Source organism: Ziziphus jujuba, chromosome 6 (genome assembly GCF_031755915.1).
Source record: "Ziziphus jujuba cultivar Dongzao chromosome 6, ASM3175591v1".
NCBI lineage: Eukaryota > Viridiplantae > Streptophyta > Magnoliopsida > Rosales > Rhamnaceae > Ziziphus > Ziziphus jujuba.
In genome coordinates, this window is record NC_083384.1 from 31965725 (window position 1) to 31983691 (window position 17967).

General features: G+C 32.6%; 4 protein-coding genes across 6 annotated transcripts; 1 reads left to right on the top strand and 3 right to left on the bottom strand.

Annotated features, from left to right (window-relative positions):
* Positions 1-268: 268 nt before the first annotated feature.
* On the top strand, positions 269-4586 carry LOC107434022 (metal tolerance protein 1). 3 transcript variants are annotated; one of them, XM_048463920.2, is made up of 3 exons: positions 269-680; positions 2614-3916; positions 4303-4586. In XM_048463920.2, the coding sequence occupies exon 2, from the start codon at positions 2614-2616 to the stop codon at positions 3868-3870; it is 1257 nt and encodes a 418-aa protein (XP_048319877.2). In that variant the 5' UTR covers positions 269-680; the 3' UTR covers positions 3871-3916; positions 4303-4586. The 3 variants fall into 3 exon arrangements, with proteins under 3 accessions (XP_048319877.2, XP_048319881.2, XP_048319878.2); XM_048463924.2 differs by having other exon boundaries at positions 2614-3895; XM_048463921.2 differs by lacking the exons at positions 269-680; positions 4303-4586 and adding an exon at positions 717-997 and having other exon boundaries at positions 2614-4005.
* Positions 4516-6479, bottom strand: LOC107434023 (caffeic acid 3-O-methyltransferase). Its single transcript, XM_016045432.4, has 4 exons — positions 5941-6479; positions 5470-5780; positions 5238-5305; positions 4516-5057 (listed from the first exon to the last, which is right to left on the bottom strand). Exons 1-4 carry the CDS (start codon positions 6336-6338, stop codon positions 4755-4757), a joined length of 1080 nt encoding a protein of 359 aa, XP_015900918.3. The 5' UTR covers positions 6339-6479; the 3' UTR covers positions 4516-4754.
* Positions 6480-6822: 343 nt separating this feature from the next.
* Positions 6823-8482, bottom strand: LOC107434024 (protein DMR6-LIKE OXYGENASE 2-like). The gene is made up of 3 exons (XM_016045433.4): positions 8122-8482; positions 7391-7963; positions 6823-7230 (listed from the first exon to the last, which is right to left on the bottom strand). The coding sequence occupies exons 1-3, from the start codon at positions 8344-8346 to the stop codon at positions 6973-6975; spliced, it is 1056 nt and encodes a 351-aa protein (XP_015900919.3). The 5' UTR covers positions 8347-8482; the 3' UTR covers positions 6823-6972.
* Positions 8483-15505: 7023 nt separating this feature from the next.
* On the bottom strand, positions 15506-16561 carry LOC125418812 (mitochondrial import inner membrane translocase subunit Tim13). Its single transcript, XM_048463395.2, has 2 exons — positions 16357-16561; positions 15506-15804 (listed from the first exon to the last, which is right to left on the bottom strand). Exons 1-2 carry the CDS (start codon positions 16471-16473, stop codon positions 15652-15654), a joined length of 270 nt encoding a protein of 89 aa, XP_048319352.1. The 5' UTR covers positions 16474-16561; the 3' UTR covers positions 15506-15651.
* Positions 16562-17967: the final 1406 nt, after the last annotated feature.

Consider the following 17967-nt stretch of genomic DNA (forward strand, 5'->3'; position numbering starts at 1 on the left):
CAAACTTCTCATTCTTTAGAATTTTACAATCTTATTTGTAAATCCGTGACAACTATTTCAGAAAATAATAATAATAATAAAGAAATAAATAAACATTTAGTGGTCGGACCACATAATGATATATTGGGCATGGATAGTTATCATAAATAAAGATTAGATTAATACCAGAAAAACCGAATACAGATGGCGGCGCCAAGAGAAGAAGCGCTAAAAGAGGAGTTCTTAAATGGCAATAAATAGCTACCAAACAAATTATTAATTTCAACAAAACCCTAACACTACACTGCACACACAGACGGCAGAGAAATTTTGGGGGATTCTCACTGTTTCTCAAATATATATTACCAGCTCGGGTCCAGCAGTATTTTCGCTTATTTTTTCTTTTTTCCATATATATATATATATATATACACTTGTTCAAAAATCTTTTATTTTTTCCATAATTGAAAATACAAAATTGCTTTTCTCAAGATTGCCTTGCCTTTGTGAGCGCATTTACAAATAAATTACATATCTATCTATATATATATATATATATATATATAAGTGTATGAATCTGACAGCCACTGCTATTCAAAGAATCAGAGGACCACCTTTCCGGCTTCAACAATATACCCGAAGTTTCTTCTTTTTATCTCCTTCAATCTTTCTACTCCCGCTCCGATTCTTCCACATTCCAGGTCCTTCTCTCTCTTTCTATATTACTTTATTAGTATTATTATTTGCAGTGGGAATCTTTACGTTTCGATTTGCCTAAATCCTGAGAGACTAGTAATTTTTTTTTTTCTTTTATCCAATCAAAATATTGTTTTTTGGGTTACTCATAACATCTTTTATTAATGGAGATAAAGAGTTTGTTGAGTGTGGTGGATAAGAATTGGTTCAGACCTTTTGCCCTGTTTTGTGCTCTTTCTGACGTGTGTTGCCTTGATGGTTCTCGTGATTTTATTGAGTGTAATCATAACTGGCTTTAGTCTTTTCTCATGCTCTGATTGAGGTATGCGCTTGTTTGTTCAATGCTTTGATTTGTTTTCAGGGTTTGGTTTATCTGTCAATATTAAGATGCTTTGTAAATGAGTGTTTGCAGAATCTTTATCTGTATTCTACTTAGCATTTGTTCTTGCCATGTTAATGTATATTACCGTATTATCTGTTTTTATCGTTTTCTCCTTCTGAATATGTAAATGCCGTATGAATGATTTGGTAGCAATATGACCATTTTTACATGGTAAAGGATTATGCAAGACGGGAATATGACCATTTTTAACTATTATAGAAGCTTGATAAGTTCTTAATCATTTTAAAGAAGTGTCTGGAGTGCAAGATATATGAATTTATTTGCTTTTGAGAATGATGAAGCACTGGAATATCGTGCTACAGATTACAGTATATATCTTGCGTTAGATTTGACTGTTCTGAGTTTGTTCTAGTTCAAACTTAATTCGATGACCAACATAAGAATCATCTATTTGGTTTTTGGGATCGTAGGATTTCATTATGAATGGATATTGTTAATTATCTTTTAGATTGTTATTGCTAGAAAGGTAATTCCTTGATAGTTTAGTAATGATGAGCACTGAACGTTATCCTTAATGTTTGTTGAGACTTGATACTTGAGAGAATTCCTCTCTCCTTCTCTAACTCCACTTTTTCAACTAATTATTCGTTGTCTTTGTCTCCCTTCTAGTTCATGCATGTCTTCAGTGACTTTAGCCTGTGCTTTTGTATTTATATCCAAAGACACATGTAAAGAAAAGGAGTCAGATGTGGTAAATTACATGCTATTTCGAAATATATTTGTTAGGGATGTATCAGTTCCATTAATGAACAACTTCTGTTCTCATATGTCAATTTTTGCTACAAGAAAAGTGAAACTACTAGAATCTTTGTTAAATGACTAAACATTCTTGAAGGGCTTTTGGGAGCTTCTTTAGTTTACCGTGGAATTTGTGTAGAAAGTTTCAAAGATGCACTACCTGGGTTTAGGAGTGATTTGCTATTGCAGATAATGTAAGGAATGAAAATTTACAATATGTGGATGTTGAACGTCTTGTTTTGGCTTTTCGTAATTTATTTGGGTATGTGCTGCTTCTATTATTGTTTTAAAGAATATCAAAAAATATGAATAGCAGTTTGGACTTTGGATTGTTTAGTGAATTGTGATTATGAAGGTTTTTAATTGGAAATTGAAATTAAACATTTAAATGATGATGGACAGAGATTGAATATTGTACTGTAGTTTAATTTCAGTTATACTTTTTATTTATGAGCTAAATGGAAAGGAGACAGGGAAAGCACATTCATGTTTTGACTTTATCTCTTGATTATGATGGCTGATATACTAAATCCTGTTGACCTGTATACTATGCACATATTAACGTTTTATTTCCATGTAAATTTGATTCATGTGCAGAGAGAATTTTTAAGGAGGTGTAACTGTGTTGTACTGGTTATAGTTATGATTTCAATACTGTGTCATCATAATTTTTCTAGACCTTGCTTCTGCAATATTATGCTGAATCTTGTTACCAAGGTTGTATGGAAGAGAGATATGCCTGCTTATGCATTAATAATTTGAACAAGACTTATGTTTTGTTGATTGTTACCTTTCAGATGGAGGCGCATAATTCTGAACATGGGCATCTAATTGAAGTACGTGGAGATGTGCCAGCTGTGGAAACAAGCATTGTGGGGAGTAAGATATGTGGGGAAGCACCATGTGGATTTTCAGATTCTAAAAACAGTTCCAAAGATGCAAAGGAACGATCAGCATCCATGCGGAAACTTTTCACTGCTGTTGTACTTTGTGTCATTTTTATGAGTGTGGAGGTTGCTGGAGGTATCAAAGCTAACAGTCTTGCTATTTTGACTGATGCTGCTCATTTATTGTCAGATGTTGCAGCTTTTGCAATTTCTTTGTTCTCAATCTGGGCATCAGGATGGGAGGCAACTCCTCGTCAGTCTTATGGATTTTTTAGGATTGAAATATTGGGTGCTCTTGTTTCTATCCAGATGATATGGCTTCTTGCTGGGATCCTTGTTTACGAAGCGATTGCTAGAATTATCAATGACACTGGTGAAGTTCAGGGCTTTCTCATGTTTATTGTTTCTGCATTTGGTTTAGTGGTTAATGTTGCCATGGCCTTCTTGTTGGGGCATGACCATGATCATGGCCACCATCATGATCATGGACCTGGGGGACACAGTCATGATCATGACGAGCATCATCATAGTCATGAGGATCACGATGATACACATCACCATGGGATTAGTGTTACAACACATCATCATCACCATCATCATCATGTGAGGCATACACAACAAGATGGAGAGCACCATAATGCACATGAAGTGGACAGCACCGAGCCCCTGCTTAAGCCTTGCTGTGAAGGTGAAAAGAAACCAGAAAGTGGAGCTAAACAGAAGAAGGAACAAAATATCAATGTTCAAGGGGCTTATCTTCATGTACTTGGAGATTCTATTCAGAGTATTGGAGTGATGATTGGTGGGGCACTTATATGGTATAAGCCAGAGTGGAAGATTATTGATTTGATATGTACCCTTGTATTTTCAGTGATTGTGCTTGCAACGACAATCAGGATGTTGCGGAACATTCTGGAGGTTCTGATGGAGAGCACACCTAGAGAGATTGATGCCACAAAGATTGAGAAAGGTCTCTGTGAGATGGAGGAAGTTGTTGCCATCCATGAACTACACATCTGGGCCATAACAGTTGGGAAAATCTTGCTGGCTTGCCATGTTATAATAAAGCCAGATGCTGATGCCGACATGGTATTAGATAAGGTTATAGAGTACATAAGGAGAGAATACAATATCAGTCATGTAACAATTCAAATAGAGCGCCAATGAATTTGGAGGAGAAAATTAGTTATGGGTAGGGTGTTGAGCGTAGGAGGTTGGTTGTTTTAGAATCCATAAGTTTCTCTGCACTTGAAATATCATTTATACTTCTTATTCAATATATATGCATATATTTTTGGGGAATATTCTCTTTTAGCTGTTCTCTCCGTGAATTAACAATTGAAGATCTTATCACTTTGCTGTTTTGTCTATTTTCTATATTTGCTATTGGGTTTTTTGTTTAGCAGCCATCTTTATTAAACGGCTGATGGGTTTATGAATTGCAGGAAATATAATGTTGTGTCTTGAAAATACGTTGTGGTTTGCTAGTTGTTGTTCAACATTGTTGATAGAATAAGATAGGATTGGTGTAAATGCAATAGAGGCAAAATTATGACATCTGGCATATTTTTACTGTCTATCATTGCTTTCTTTTGTCAGGTGATGTTAACCAAGAGGAGTTTCTCAATGGCTTCTTTTCAATGGGCTTGTGATGTGAGAATTTAGATCCTTGGCTAAGTGTCTGCGTGTCCCTCGCGATTGCACAGCTACTATCATGATGTTTGATGACATGACTGAGTAATATTCGAACCAGGCCACAAGCTTTTCGTGTCTATATGTGTATTTATCAAAGCTCGAAGAATAGAAGATGAATTGAAAAAAACATATTTAAATTCGGTGATGCATCTAATACAAAGTAATTTATTCAGACTATTGATACCACAGCCAAAGGTTTTTTCCCTTTTTTTTTTTCTTTGTTTTTTTTTTTTTTTTTGTTGGGAATACCGAAACCAAATTTAGTTTCATGTTTCGCAGTAAATTCTTTTTTTTTTTTTTTTTTTTTGTGTTAAATATTTTGCCATAAATTCAACAGAGCATTGTGGAACTGAATTTCATGTGTTCTTAAAGATCTCCATGACAGAAAAACCATAAGCAGAACATGCCACTCGGATACTGGAAAACCCTGCTTCTTTTGCGAGGTTTTCAAATTCTCTTTTTGTCCTCTCTTTTCCTGTCGGATTCATATTCATCATGATCATATCAAACTGAAACAAGCTTCTTGAAGCAACACTGGTATCAGAGGCTTCCTGTATCACCATATCCACCACTATCACTTTGCCACCATCTGGTAAGGCTTCATAGCAATTCTTTAAAATCACCAGGCAGTGTTCGTCATCCCAAGTATGCAGTATCCACTGTTTTATTAAAATCCTCACATCAGTGAAAGCAATAAACTAACATAATACTAATGCTAATCGACATCGATAGGACATGCTGTATGCCTTTAGGAGCTATGCGTATTTGGGTTTTGCAATAAATGAATGTCTTAATCTAATCAAACATTTTGAATAAGAAAAAATAATATCAAATCTAACCTTCATGAAAATGGCATCTCCTCCTTTGGGGATGCTTGTAAACATATCGCCTGGAATCTGCTCAATACCTGAAGCAGAACATAAGAAACAGGGTAATTGGAATATACTTGAGCTATCGTTAAACAAAAGAAGATATGTAATGTTCAAGTAAATATAACCTAGTGGCCTAAAAGTGCTGGAACTTGATCTAAAAGTTTTATATGTAAAAGCGAAACTCAAGCATAATCTATACCGGGATAGGAGGGAGAGTTTTGGATAAGAGCAGCCAAATCAAAGTTGATACCCTTGATAGAAGGATGCTTGGAAATGATCATTTTAAGAAGAGTGCCATCACCACCTCCCACATCCACCAATGAAGTTAGACCTTCAAAACCTTTATACATCTCGAGGATCGTCTCCATCAATATGGGGTTAAATTCTTTCATTGAGCTCTTGAAAAGTTCACCGAACCTAGCATCCTTCTTCACGTACTCTGCCGCATTCATCCCATGTGCCTTGTCAAATGGAAGACCTCCTTCCAAAACTGCATCTTTCAAATGGTACCTGTTGGGACATTGATCTTTGACTAAGAACCACTTCACTTCATATAGCTAGGAAAATATCAAATTGATTAGGAAAAGATCATATTGATTATGGGCTTAATTTTAGCTATCAGATATCTCATATATATATATATATATATATTTATTTATGTGTATAGTACCAGGCACCTAAGAAGACCTCGTCCTGGATCAAAGATAGTAAGGGTGCCAGAGACACTCCATCTTTGTTAGGGAGCAAGTAGTTGGAAACGGGTGTCAAAGCGTAAAGCCTTTGTTGATCAGATTGGCAGGCCGAAACAGAGCAAGTGAGAAGAGAGTGGGCAGAGAGAAGGCGGAGCATACGATCAACAAGTATAGGAGCTTCTGGGTTTTGAGTGGGGAGCTGGGATGCTATTTCTTGAGCGGAGAGCCGAGCAGCTGGACCGGCTTTCTGGATGATCTCAAGAACGCCCAGCTCCATAGCTGCTTTGAGTACCATGGGTAGAACCGAAGCGCTTGCAAGTTGCATCGCATATTCATGTTCGTGCGTCATCTGGGTTTTGTTGGATTCCATTTCCATAGCAACCAACTAGATGAATATCGATTTTAAATTGATGAACCTCCCCTGATTAATGGATTCCCTTTGATTATATAAATTGACTTTTGTGATTTTGAATTCCACAACCATAAGCAGGCATATTAGAAGGGAGACTTTTCCTGTGTGACATTTTGCATTTTTATAATATTATTTTGTTGGAAGTTTCCTTTAGAATTTTCTTTCGAAAAGTGTCCAGATTAGAGCGAGAAAGACAATTTAATCCCCCATTGGCCATGCCCTTTCCTTTTTCCTGCGGTGCGGTCAAACATGCATGGGGAATAGGGGAGAGGAGATGGACTATTCTCTCCTTCTCTTCTATCTGATAAAGTCAAACGTCAGATTGTGATACCATGAATGGGCCCCACAAATACGAAAGGCGAAATTAAACATGGTTACGGAAGGTGATGGTCCGGTCCATTTTATTTATTTATCTTATTATATTATGATCTGTAGTGGACAGAAGAACTGAAGGTCTAACAGGAAATTCACCGTTGTATCTTGTGAGATTTAGAAATTTTCAAATACCCGACAGTTTGTTAGTGTAGAAGAAATAAGAAACTCAAAAAGAGTTCATCTATTATTTTATTAATATTTAAAATTGCACAGGATGAGGAATTTAGGATGAGGATGAGGCGGTTTTGAACATATCTAAGCAGCACTCAGTTGCAAGCCCTCTGTCCCAGAATTTGTGGTAGTATTCAGCGTAAGTAAAGCTCCTGTAAACCGGGGGATGGTCAGGATCGATCAAATCCTGGGCAGGCCCAATCACTGCTTCTTGTGATGGACAGTAGAAGGTTGGAATGGATATACGCGCCCTGTCGCTGTTAACAACTGCTCGGTGGAGAACACTTTTATAGCGATCGTTGCTAAGCACCTGTAATATCAATATAATATTCATTCTGTAATTCATTCATTCATGATACGTAATCATCATGCATCATTCAATTAATTAATTAAAGAATTCCTCAAAATTATAAAAATCTTGTTTCTGTAAATGAATAAAATTGATACTATCTATGTATCAGGGTATACACCTGCATCTGATCACCGATGTTGACAATAAAAGTGTTTGGGATGGGATTAACAGGCAGCCACTTGCCATGTCTAAGGACCTGCAATCCGGGAACGTCATCCTGAAGGAGAATGGTAATCAAATTGGGGTCGGTATGGCCAGGCAGTCCATAAGTAAGCTCTGGCTGGGGACAGGGAGGATAGTAATTGAGAGCCATATGTTGGCCATGCCTCCCTAGTGAGTCTGCAATAATAGTATGTTGTTTAAGGCCTAAGCTCTCGGATATGGCCTCCAGAAGTCTCAGCACCAGCTCTCTCACACTGCTGCAGTACTCGCTTACAACTTCCCTAAAACATGGAGGATTTTCAGGCCATTCCTTCGCGTACTCCTCCACAGGGTAGCAGTAGAGTCTCAGAAAGTCCCTCCAGTTTGACACTTTCTCCCTCTTCACGTTGAAGCTGGTCGACAGCCTCGTCGTTTTTGAAGGGTCGTCCGAGTACTTCTTCAGCCTCTCCTCCTCTGGCAGTCTGAAAAACTCCCCTGCTATTCTTAACATGTTATTGATCGTTGACTCTGCTATTCCGTGGTTTTTAACCTGCATGACCCCAAATTTAATTTCATTATTAATATAATATTATATATACATATATATATATATAGCTGCCTGAGTGTATATATATATATATATATATATATATTCATTATTATCATCTACTTTAATATTATAACGAACATATATGTATACATACATACCTGGAAGAAACCATCAAACTGGCAGGCTTGTCCAATCTGTTGGATAATAAGAGAGTGGTCGGGGCCGTGGAGGCCTTGGAGATCAATAAGAGGAATGGGGACGTCTGAGGAATTAACAGCGGACAGATTTGGACGGTCGGAAATGGGTCGGACATAGTTAGAAGGCACATTTTTGATACCGGACGCAATGTCTGCGAGGAGCAGCTTAGAGTTGGTTGCGGCCATTTCTATTTATTATCTATTAATCTCCGTTCTTCCACTCGTCTATTTCTTTCCAGGCACAAGTAAATTTCAAACTTGGGAGGCTGGATTGTAGTTGAATATTGTGGGGTTCAGCAACGGGTTTATATAAAGATATTGGCAAGTGAAAATGACGGCAGAATCGCGTCTTACCCACCTCGGTGATTAATTAATAAATAAACGTGTTAGTCTTTTGTTTTTTTTTTCTTTTTTTTTTTCCTTTTTTTATTTATTTACTTACTGCAATTTAGAGTAGGGAGACACGTCGGTTCTATTTTTTTATATTCTTGTTATTTTTACGTCAAACATTAATGAATTTGTCATTCATCGTTTGCAGAAAATTTCCCCCCAGCCAGCGAATTATTGGTTAAAAGTGTACCAGAGGACAGAAGGAGTAGGACACCGATTGATGCGCAAGCTCATCTCTCATCAGCAGCTGACGCATGCAACAATGACATCAGCTACCTTCATCACTGCCAGTTACTCTCTCTCTCTTATACTGTGTCACCGTTAGCCATGAATTTTTCATATATATATATTTTTTTTTGCGTAAAGAAAACCGAATTCAAGAGGAACAAATAGTGAGGGAATCGTTACTGTTACGTATGTATGTATATTCAGCAGTGGGAGGTGGATACACATTAAAATTCACTTCCACATTCCAGCTGGTTTAAGAAACCATAATTTTATTGCATTCCTCGTGTGGAATTTGATAATGAAAATGAATTTGAAATCACTTATCTCTATTCATATCACCACCACTTATTTTTATTTGGATCAGATTTGGTTCAAAAAGAAAAAAATCTTCTTTCTTTTGTGTTAATTTAAGTAAGTCTCGCAAGTAATTACTAATTTGCTATGAAAGAAAAGTACAAAATCAGGTTGCGATATTCCCGTCATCATTGCCTAAGCCTCGCTATGAAACGAGAATCTCACAAGCAACACGTAAATGTGCAATTTTGTAATATTTTCAAAAAACTTTAATGAAAGACGTTGGCTAAGCCTCGCTATGAAACGAGAATCTCAGCATTTTTTTGTGACCACTTTCCAACAGATACTGATTTGTCAGCTGCAGCCAGCACGTGAATGGTGGCCAAATAGTCAAATCAAGGTATGACAATATACATATTCTATAAATATGTTGTTGAAGAGGCGGTTCGACAATCTTATACTATTTTCAATGAAGATGTTGACAATATTTTCAAAAAAATTATTTTTTAATAATAATATCTAAAATAAATATTAAAATAATGTAACTTGAATACTTTTAAGATAATATCTGAAGCGTATATGTGCTATTAGGCATTTTAAAATTTTTTAAAAATATAAAAAAATAATTTTTTTACAAAAATAATAATAAAATATTTAATGATTAAGAACTATAAATAACTGGAGTACATAATATAATTGGATAAAAATTTTAAATTTAAATGTATATTATGTTATTTAAATTTAAATAATATTATTTTTTATGTTACTCCATATTCATCATTAAATATTAAATATGTTTTTATTAAAAATACTATTAGAGCAAAAGCTGGAGTTTAGTTTAATACTACAATAGCTTATAAAAAAAAAATCTTTAAAATTTGATAAATTAAGCGTTTGGTAAATTATTATTTTATAATTACTATATTATTCAAAATTAAAATTTGAATGTTCGATAAATAATAATAATATTTATATATAATATGATTAAAAGATACATTATTTATTATCAGTTTTATTTGTAGTATTATATTTTTATTATTATATGGAACATATATTACTAAATATTCAACAATTTTTTTTTATCACAACTATAATAAATGTTGATCCAAAACAGACTATAGTAAAAAAAAAATAAAGAATAAAAAATATTGATTGTAATGTTATTTAGTAGAATACCAATAAATCTAGGATAAAAATAATATTTACTTTTATATTTTAATTATGGATAATTAGAAAAGCTACAATTAGAATTTCAAAAAACTAGTTTATTGTTGCTTCTCAAAAACAACTTCCAACGAATATGAATTTTTATAAAATTAGAATTTTTAAATTTTACTGAATAGTTAGAATATCTTTAAATTCTTTGATAATTAATGTTTAAGCTCTAAAATCAATTCCAAAACGAAGCATGAGTTCGTGGCCATCCCTATAGCCACTACTGACAAATTAAAGATATCCATTCCATCATTATTGTGCGCATTATATTATTAAAGCATTTTCATTTTTTTTATTTATAAATTACTAAAATTCTTTTGCCTTATTAAAAATATAGACAATCATTGAAACATATATATATATATATATATATGTATATATATATATTTCATTGGATTCTATATATATTTCAATGGATTCGTCTAATGATTCTATAAAATTAATGCATAAAAAACATAACATAAAATAAACATAGTAAGAGCATCTTCATTTCATTATTTTTATAGATCGCAATTTATGTCCCATAGAAATTAGAAATGCGTCCTATATATATGGCACTATTTAATACAAAAATCAATTAAAAAAGTAACCTCCAATAATTTTGACTATATTAATGGGCATATATATATATATATATATATATATATATTTTAAATATTATATTATCGATAAAAATTGTTTTATTCTTGATAAGAATTGTTTTTAATATTTTGTTGGGTCACACCATGACCATCTAACAGGCTACAGGCTTTTGAAAGTAAAGAATCTCTCTAATAGTGTTTATTTTTTATTTATTTTTTTCACCTCATGGGTTTGATAGAATTATTAAACAATTACATTGGAGCCATAAGATTATTTAGAACATTAAATGTAGATTACTATATTTGTGATATTGAAATTGATTTGCTAAATATAAATACATATTCAATTATATTTTTTTTATAATTGTAATATGCATAAAAAGCTGTTTATAGCTATTGATTAATTAAATACTTATTAGTTTATTATTTTTTTAAAAAATAAAAAATTAATTTTATAAAAAAATTATGAATTTTAGGAAATTTTTTAATGTCTAACATATCCTCTAATAATAAAGGGTCATCTGGATATTTTTTGTTGCGCCATATTAACTTGATAAGGCATATAGACTAATCCATTGGAGTTTTTTTTTTGTTTTTTTTTTTTTTTTAAATTTTAAGTGGCTATCTATTTTTCTAATGAGTACGCTATAGACTTTATATAATTTACCAGCGTATTTACCAAAAATACGTAGATTACTATTAAATTGATTAACATATAGAAATGAATATTCAAATTCTTAAAAGGATAAATGTTATTGAATATAAAGTAATCAAGTAATGGCATACATATTCTTGATAAATATATTTATAGATGAGATGATGACTCTAGTTATAGTTACCTAGCAATAAACAGAGGCATTGAAAATGCTCCTATGTGAATTGCTCTATATGTAGCATATAAATTAACAATGTTTAAATTTAGATAGTATAAATGTACAATCAATTATGAAATTAAATATTTTATTAGTTTATTTTCTTTTTTGCTAGCCTTTGGATTTGACATTTTAAAAAACAAATCTTTTTTAAAAAGTTAACCTTTAAAAAAAAAAAAAAGGAAAACATATTAATAAAATTTTAAATTAATTAATAGCATAAATAGTTTTTATGTGCATTATCATTGAAAACAATTTAATATTTGAATATATGTTTATGTCATTCAGATTTAAATAATATCAATTTCTATACCACATAAAAAAAAGAAATAACCAGTGAAGATGGTGTATAACCAGTGAAGATGGTGTATGAGCATCTCTAGTGGTTTGTCTATCTAGAAAAAATTTTACTACATCAGACTAATAAACAATCTTTTAAAAAAACCATGTCTAATAATATTGTGCAAGACCTTTGTCAAGCTAAGGTGATATAAAAAAAAAAGAAAGATGTTTAATAGATCCTCTCTTTATGGATGGTTTATTAAACACTACGAATCATAAATTCAGCTTCTTTCTATATTATCTCTTCTCATTAATTCATAGCCTCTTCTTTTTCTTTTTTCTTCTTATCTTCTCTTTCAACATGCTAATTTATTTTATTTAAAATTTTAAATAGAATTCATTGTAGAAGAATTTTAAACAAATATTGTATATTAATAGATACAATATTATCCAAGCATCAATAAATTTTAAATTTTTTATTACGTAAGCTTCAATGGATAAAACCATTGAAGATCATCTAATGTTGGAAGAGTTTGTTATATTTGCAAAATAAATGTCTACTTACTTTTAAAAACAATCCTTGTTAAAAAAAAAAAAATAATCCAATCCTTCTTCTTCTTCTTACTATTATTATTATGGAAAGACAATCCTTTTTAAGGATATATATTTTTTTTAAAGACAAAAAAATAGATAAATATATTAATATTAAACGAAATAATTTAAAATTGATTTTTAAATTTATGCTACATAGATAATAATAAGGTTTTTTATTTTTATTTTTAAAATTTTGCACCATATAAAACATTTCCAATGGAAATGCTCCTAATAATATGTGCCATTTAGCAACTACATCAAGTGCAATTTATTTTTCAAAGATTTTTATACCAAACTTTAGTTGTTGAAAATATATATATATGGCTGAGCTGGAGATTTTTTACAAAAGTAATGATGCAAAAAATCGTGGCTGTCATGGTGTTAGCATGGAACAGCAATTGACAGATAATTCAATCCAGCAAGTTGAGTGGAGGTTGGAATTAGTATCACTTTTTATCACATACCATACATTTACAATCATACATTAATACTAAAATAAAATATGTAAATATCCTATAAGATATAAATTATTTAGCATTTTCGATTAATAAGTAAATTCTACTACCAGTCTCATTTATATACGGTTGCGTAAAAGAAAAAAAAAAATCCAAATTATTTAAAGCAAAAAAAAATAAAAAAAAAATTCCAAATTAGATCGGGCACGGAGACAGACAGGTGGGACGGGGAAGTCGGTATTTTATCGGATATTCCGCTGCACATCACGCTCACATGCCATCCGTAATATAATTGAATACCACAAATTTTCCAACCAATAAATGAGGTTGACGTCATTATTATGACATCGCTTACATAACGTCATTCCTTATGCTATCCATATCTCTCTTCTCTGTTCCTTACTCCTGCCGACCCACACCATTTTATCTACATACTACAAAACATAACATGTTAATTTTTTATTTTTATTTTTTTTAGTAGAAAAGGAAACATGTAATTTTTATTTTTATTTTTGGTAGTTAGATTTTTATTTTAATTTTTTGATATTTTGATGACTTAATTTTAATTTTTGACGTCTTTTAATTGATAAAATCATTTTTTAAATCTACTTTTTTTTTTTTTTTAACAGTTTTAAGATGAACTGTAAGGTTGACCCCTTTTTAGTGTTTTATAACTGTATTCTCAAAACTATTAAAAATAGACGGTTAAATTACATATATATATATATATATATATATATAAGTTATGGGATCCACCGGCATGCGGAATCCATGTTAAAATAGATAGTTTTTAAAAATAATATTGATTTTATTATGTATATATATACAGTAAAACTAATATTTTTTTTTTAAAAAAAAATATCACTTTTGATGTTTGATACAGATTTCTATATGGACGGATCTCACCGTAATATCTTTATATATATATATATATATATGTAATTTAAAGTCAAACAGTGTACAAAGTGCTTAAAACGCAAAAACCAGAGATCAAAGTGCAACAACCCACCAATTGAGGGCATAGGTGCTAAAACCATTTATTTATTTATTTTTCTTTATTAGAGTTTCACTCATTTTCACGTCATATTCACGCACAACCTAAGCACGTAATATTTTAATTGAATGAAAGTTTATAATTTAAGATAAAAGTTTATATTTAAGGTAATGGACCCAGAGAAACGAAAAATTATAAATTTTTTCAAAATAAATGCAAAGATATTGTTCATATAACTCTATATGTAAATGTTAATCACGTTCTGATAGAACGGTCTAATTTATAATGTGCTGTAGTTTAAGAATAGCATAGTTGAAATAATTTAAGACCAAAATGAAATGCAACTTAAAATACATCGGTGACAATTGAAATCTATCTATTTTTACTGAAAACAACAATGGTCCATGGAGTTCCCAAGGCAGCTCAAGTCGAGATGGAGACCGAATACGATTTGCACAAAACTACGCATGGGGATAGCGGATCAAGGATTTAGTTGTTGGAATTTGAGGCCAGTCTAAGCAACAGCCCAGTAAGCACCATAGCATGGGGACTTGAAAGAGAACACAGAAGCATGAGATGAAACGGCATTGAGAAGAGAAAATGCGCAAGTTATGGAGTACTTGTCCGGGTGTGAAACAAAATTGTTAAAGAGTACATGAAATGAATGATATCCCTCAACACGTAGGGAAAGAACTGGATTGCTAAATCCATTCAGAAAAGAAAGCAAACTATGCAAGCTGATCAAACAATGAAAAGCCAAGGGACGAAGGTTTATTAGTAGTGCATGGACATGATCCTAATCATGTAAACAAAAGTCACAATAACATTATCACCGCTAAATCTACAATCACATTACTACTGATGGCTGCAAATGCACTGGAGATAAGATCCTGTAATGAGTCTAATTTTCCCATGCAAAAGGGTGTTCTTAAGTTAAGCTTGTCCATTCCAAGTGACCCTTCCTTGATCGGGGCTGAAGCACATCTAAGGACTGAAATTACTTTTTGTCATGACAAAATGCCTACCAGGAAACTAGTGGCTATTGTATTACCCATCAAAGCAAAAAGGGAACGGCTTCCGATTATGAGGGTGCTGTTGGACAAGAAGTACAAAACACAAAACAGTACTCTGACAAGCTGAAAGACGCTCGTCCACTTATCAGTAGAGCACAGGGGAGTTGGCCTCCTAAGTTTAATTATGTTATACACCTCCGGAGCATCATAGGGAATAGGGTTTTCTGATGATTTGATTGCGGGGAATTTTCAAGCGATTTAGGAAGGACTTCAGAGAAGCACATATTAGCATATGGGAAAGAATTTGTTGGTTAGGAGAACCAAAAGAAAGGCCAAATGTTCTTATTTAACCAACAAGAGCAGACAGTTTTGCAGAACTAAAGTATAAAAAATCAGCATAATGAATATTCAAAAAAAAAAACAAATAAAAAAAAAAAAAAACAATTATATCCCCACTAATAAAGATTCAGGGTACCAATACAAAACAAACATAATCCCTACTTCCAGGTGTGTTTTTCCTCAGATAAAAAAAGAAACTATTGAGTTTTTCAAGCAAGTGTTACCCCAAAAATTTCATTGTGGTGGACCACTAAATAGAGCTCTACTAATGATGCCAGTGGCTTCAACATAGCGATCCATACATCTAGAGATGCAGCTGCCCTCGCTTCCACTCAAGCTTGATCCTGGTTTTGTGATGCACTTATCAAAACACTTCGCTCTTAGGGTCTGTATACCAAATTAATAAAAACCCGATAAATGGAAAGGAAATTGCAAATTATTTGAAATAGATGACAATAATTCTTATCGCATTTCCTACATTTCCCAAGTGTCCAAAAGATTCATCAGCAATCCAATTAATATACATACGCTACATATGAAGATCTGTGAAAATATCACTGGTATTAGGAGTAGAAGCACGTTAAAATTCGAATGGGGGCAATTTATTATTGTCTAAAAAATGTTTGAAATTCGTCCTAAATGAAAGCTTCGTAGGAAATTTTACTACTTGCCCGCCGTCTAAGGGTAATTCCAGGACCTTTCAACAAGACCAACAAATCAGTTGTTTCAATGAACAGATTCTTATCTTCCCAACCCATAAACCTCCCAGACAAAAGCAAATATTGCATTCAATAGAGTGAATTTGATAGCAAATAAGCAGAAAATTCTAAATTTCCAAAGAAACAGTTACCAAACAAGTATAAAGAAAATAAGATTATTACAGATTAGTTGGAGAATAAGATAGAAAAATGAAACAATAAGATGGGATTGTTGGTGTACCTCAAGGAACTCCTCGGCATAAGCCTGGGCAAGCTGGTTCTTGAGCTGGTCCTTGAAAACGTCTGCGTTGAATTGGCTCGAAGAAGAGGATCCACTCGATGGCGATGAAAAATCCATCGTTTTGCGCTGCGCTCTCTTCCTCTTTCTCTTTCTACCTCCCACTCACAGGTCACAGCCACACCACTCCTTCTCCAACTACAACAGTTGCCGCTAAAAGGCTATTCCCCAAAAACCCTACCAAGATTTTGCCTACTCCTGGACTGGGCGGAGGTGGACCGGGCCTGCCCTCTAACTATAGGCCCTGACCCATCTTTCTCTTTTCCTGTTTCATCCTTGATTACTCAAAACCCATAGAACAAGGCTCTACTTAAAGTGACCTTGTGTTCTGGGCCTTCAGGCACAGTTTCGCAATTTGGAATCTTTGAGATTGAGAAAACAATGGATTGGATATACATTTATATAAATAAAAAAAAGTGATTCCAATACTTTTTTTTTTCCCCTTGGTGAATAATTCCTATAAGTTACCATATTATTTGGTATATAAAATCTGATAAATTAATTTCGCCATTTTTGCATTATTTTTTAAAAAATATTTGCCAAGAAAATTGTTTATTTATTATTTTGTCAATTCAATCTATGAAAAAAATTTAAATAATCATGTGTTGTACTTATTGTCAGTTGGAGCGATTACATTGTCCATTGTTACTCAATCACCGATTTATGATCACTAATAGATATCAACAGCTAATAGGTTGATATTCTGATCATGATGATGACGTTTTTAAAAGACAAAAATATAGGACCACGATGGAAGAGCTGAAGAAAGAGAAAAGTAGTGATGTATTTTGTAATTGTGCATTCTATTCGATTCAAGTTAAATATTAATGGGTGCACAAGATTTATATATTATATATATAGTTTATCTATATTAGTCTTGGGGATAGGAAGAAAAAAGTAATAGAAAAAGAAAAAGAAAAAGAAAAGAAAAGAAAAGAAAAACATAGCTTGTCCCAAATTAAAATTAACCACATATTAGTGCACGGTGTGGGTTGAAACGTCCTTGACATGGTTAGTTCAATGGATCATTTTATTCTTTCCTTGATTATATTTTTAGTTATTAATGTCAAACTAAGTTGTCTTTAGGTTTTTTAAAATTTTACTTTTGTTTTAGGTCCATTAGATGTTAAACCAGGCGATGCATTGAGAAAGATTGCCCTAGCTATAACATAATTAATCTTATATGAGAAAGCCTGGATATTTGTTTGATTTAGTCATGGGTGCAATACGTGATGATTATATATAAGTGGTGGTGTCACATTAATTTAGTGCATACGATAATGCATAAAATATATGAATCATCTGCTAATTTACATTCGAAAGCTACTAAGTGCCCTCAGCTTAAGTCTCCTATAAATGCATGTTATAATTAATAATAACTCCCTCAAGCCCTGAAAAGATTTTTTTTTTTAAAAAAAATTAAAAGAATGATAATAATTAGCCTTTGAAAGCATTTGGAGCACGCTGGTTGCAAGTCACTTTCTTAACACCTGTTTTTATATGATTGAATGAATATACATAAGGGTTAAATTAAGATGAGAAAACGACTTATGA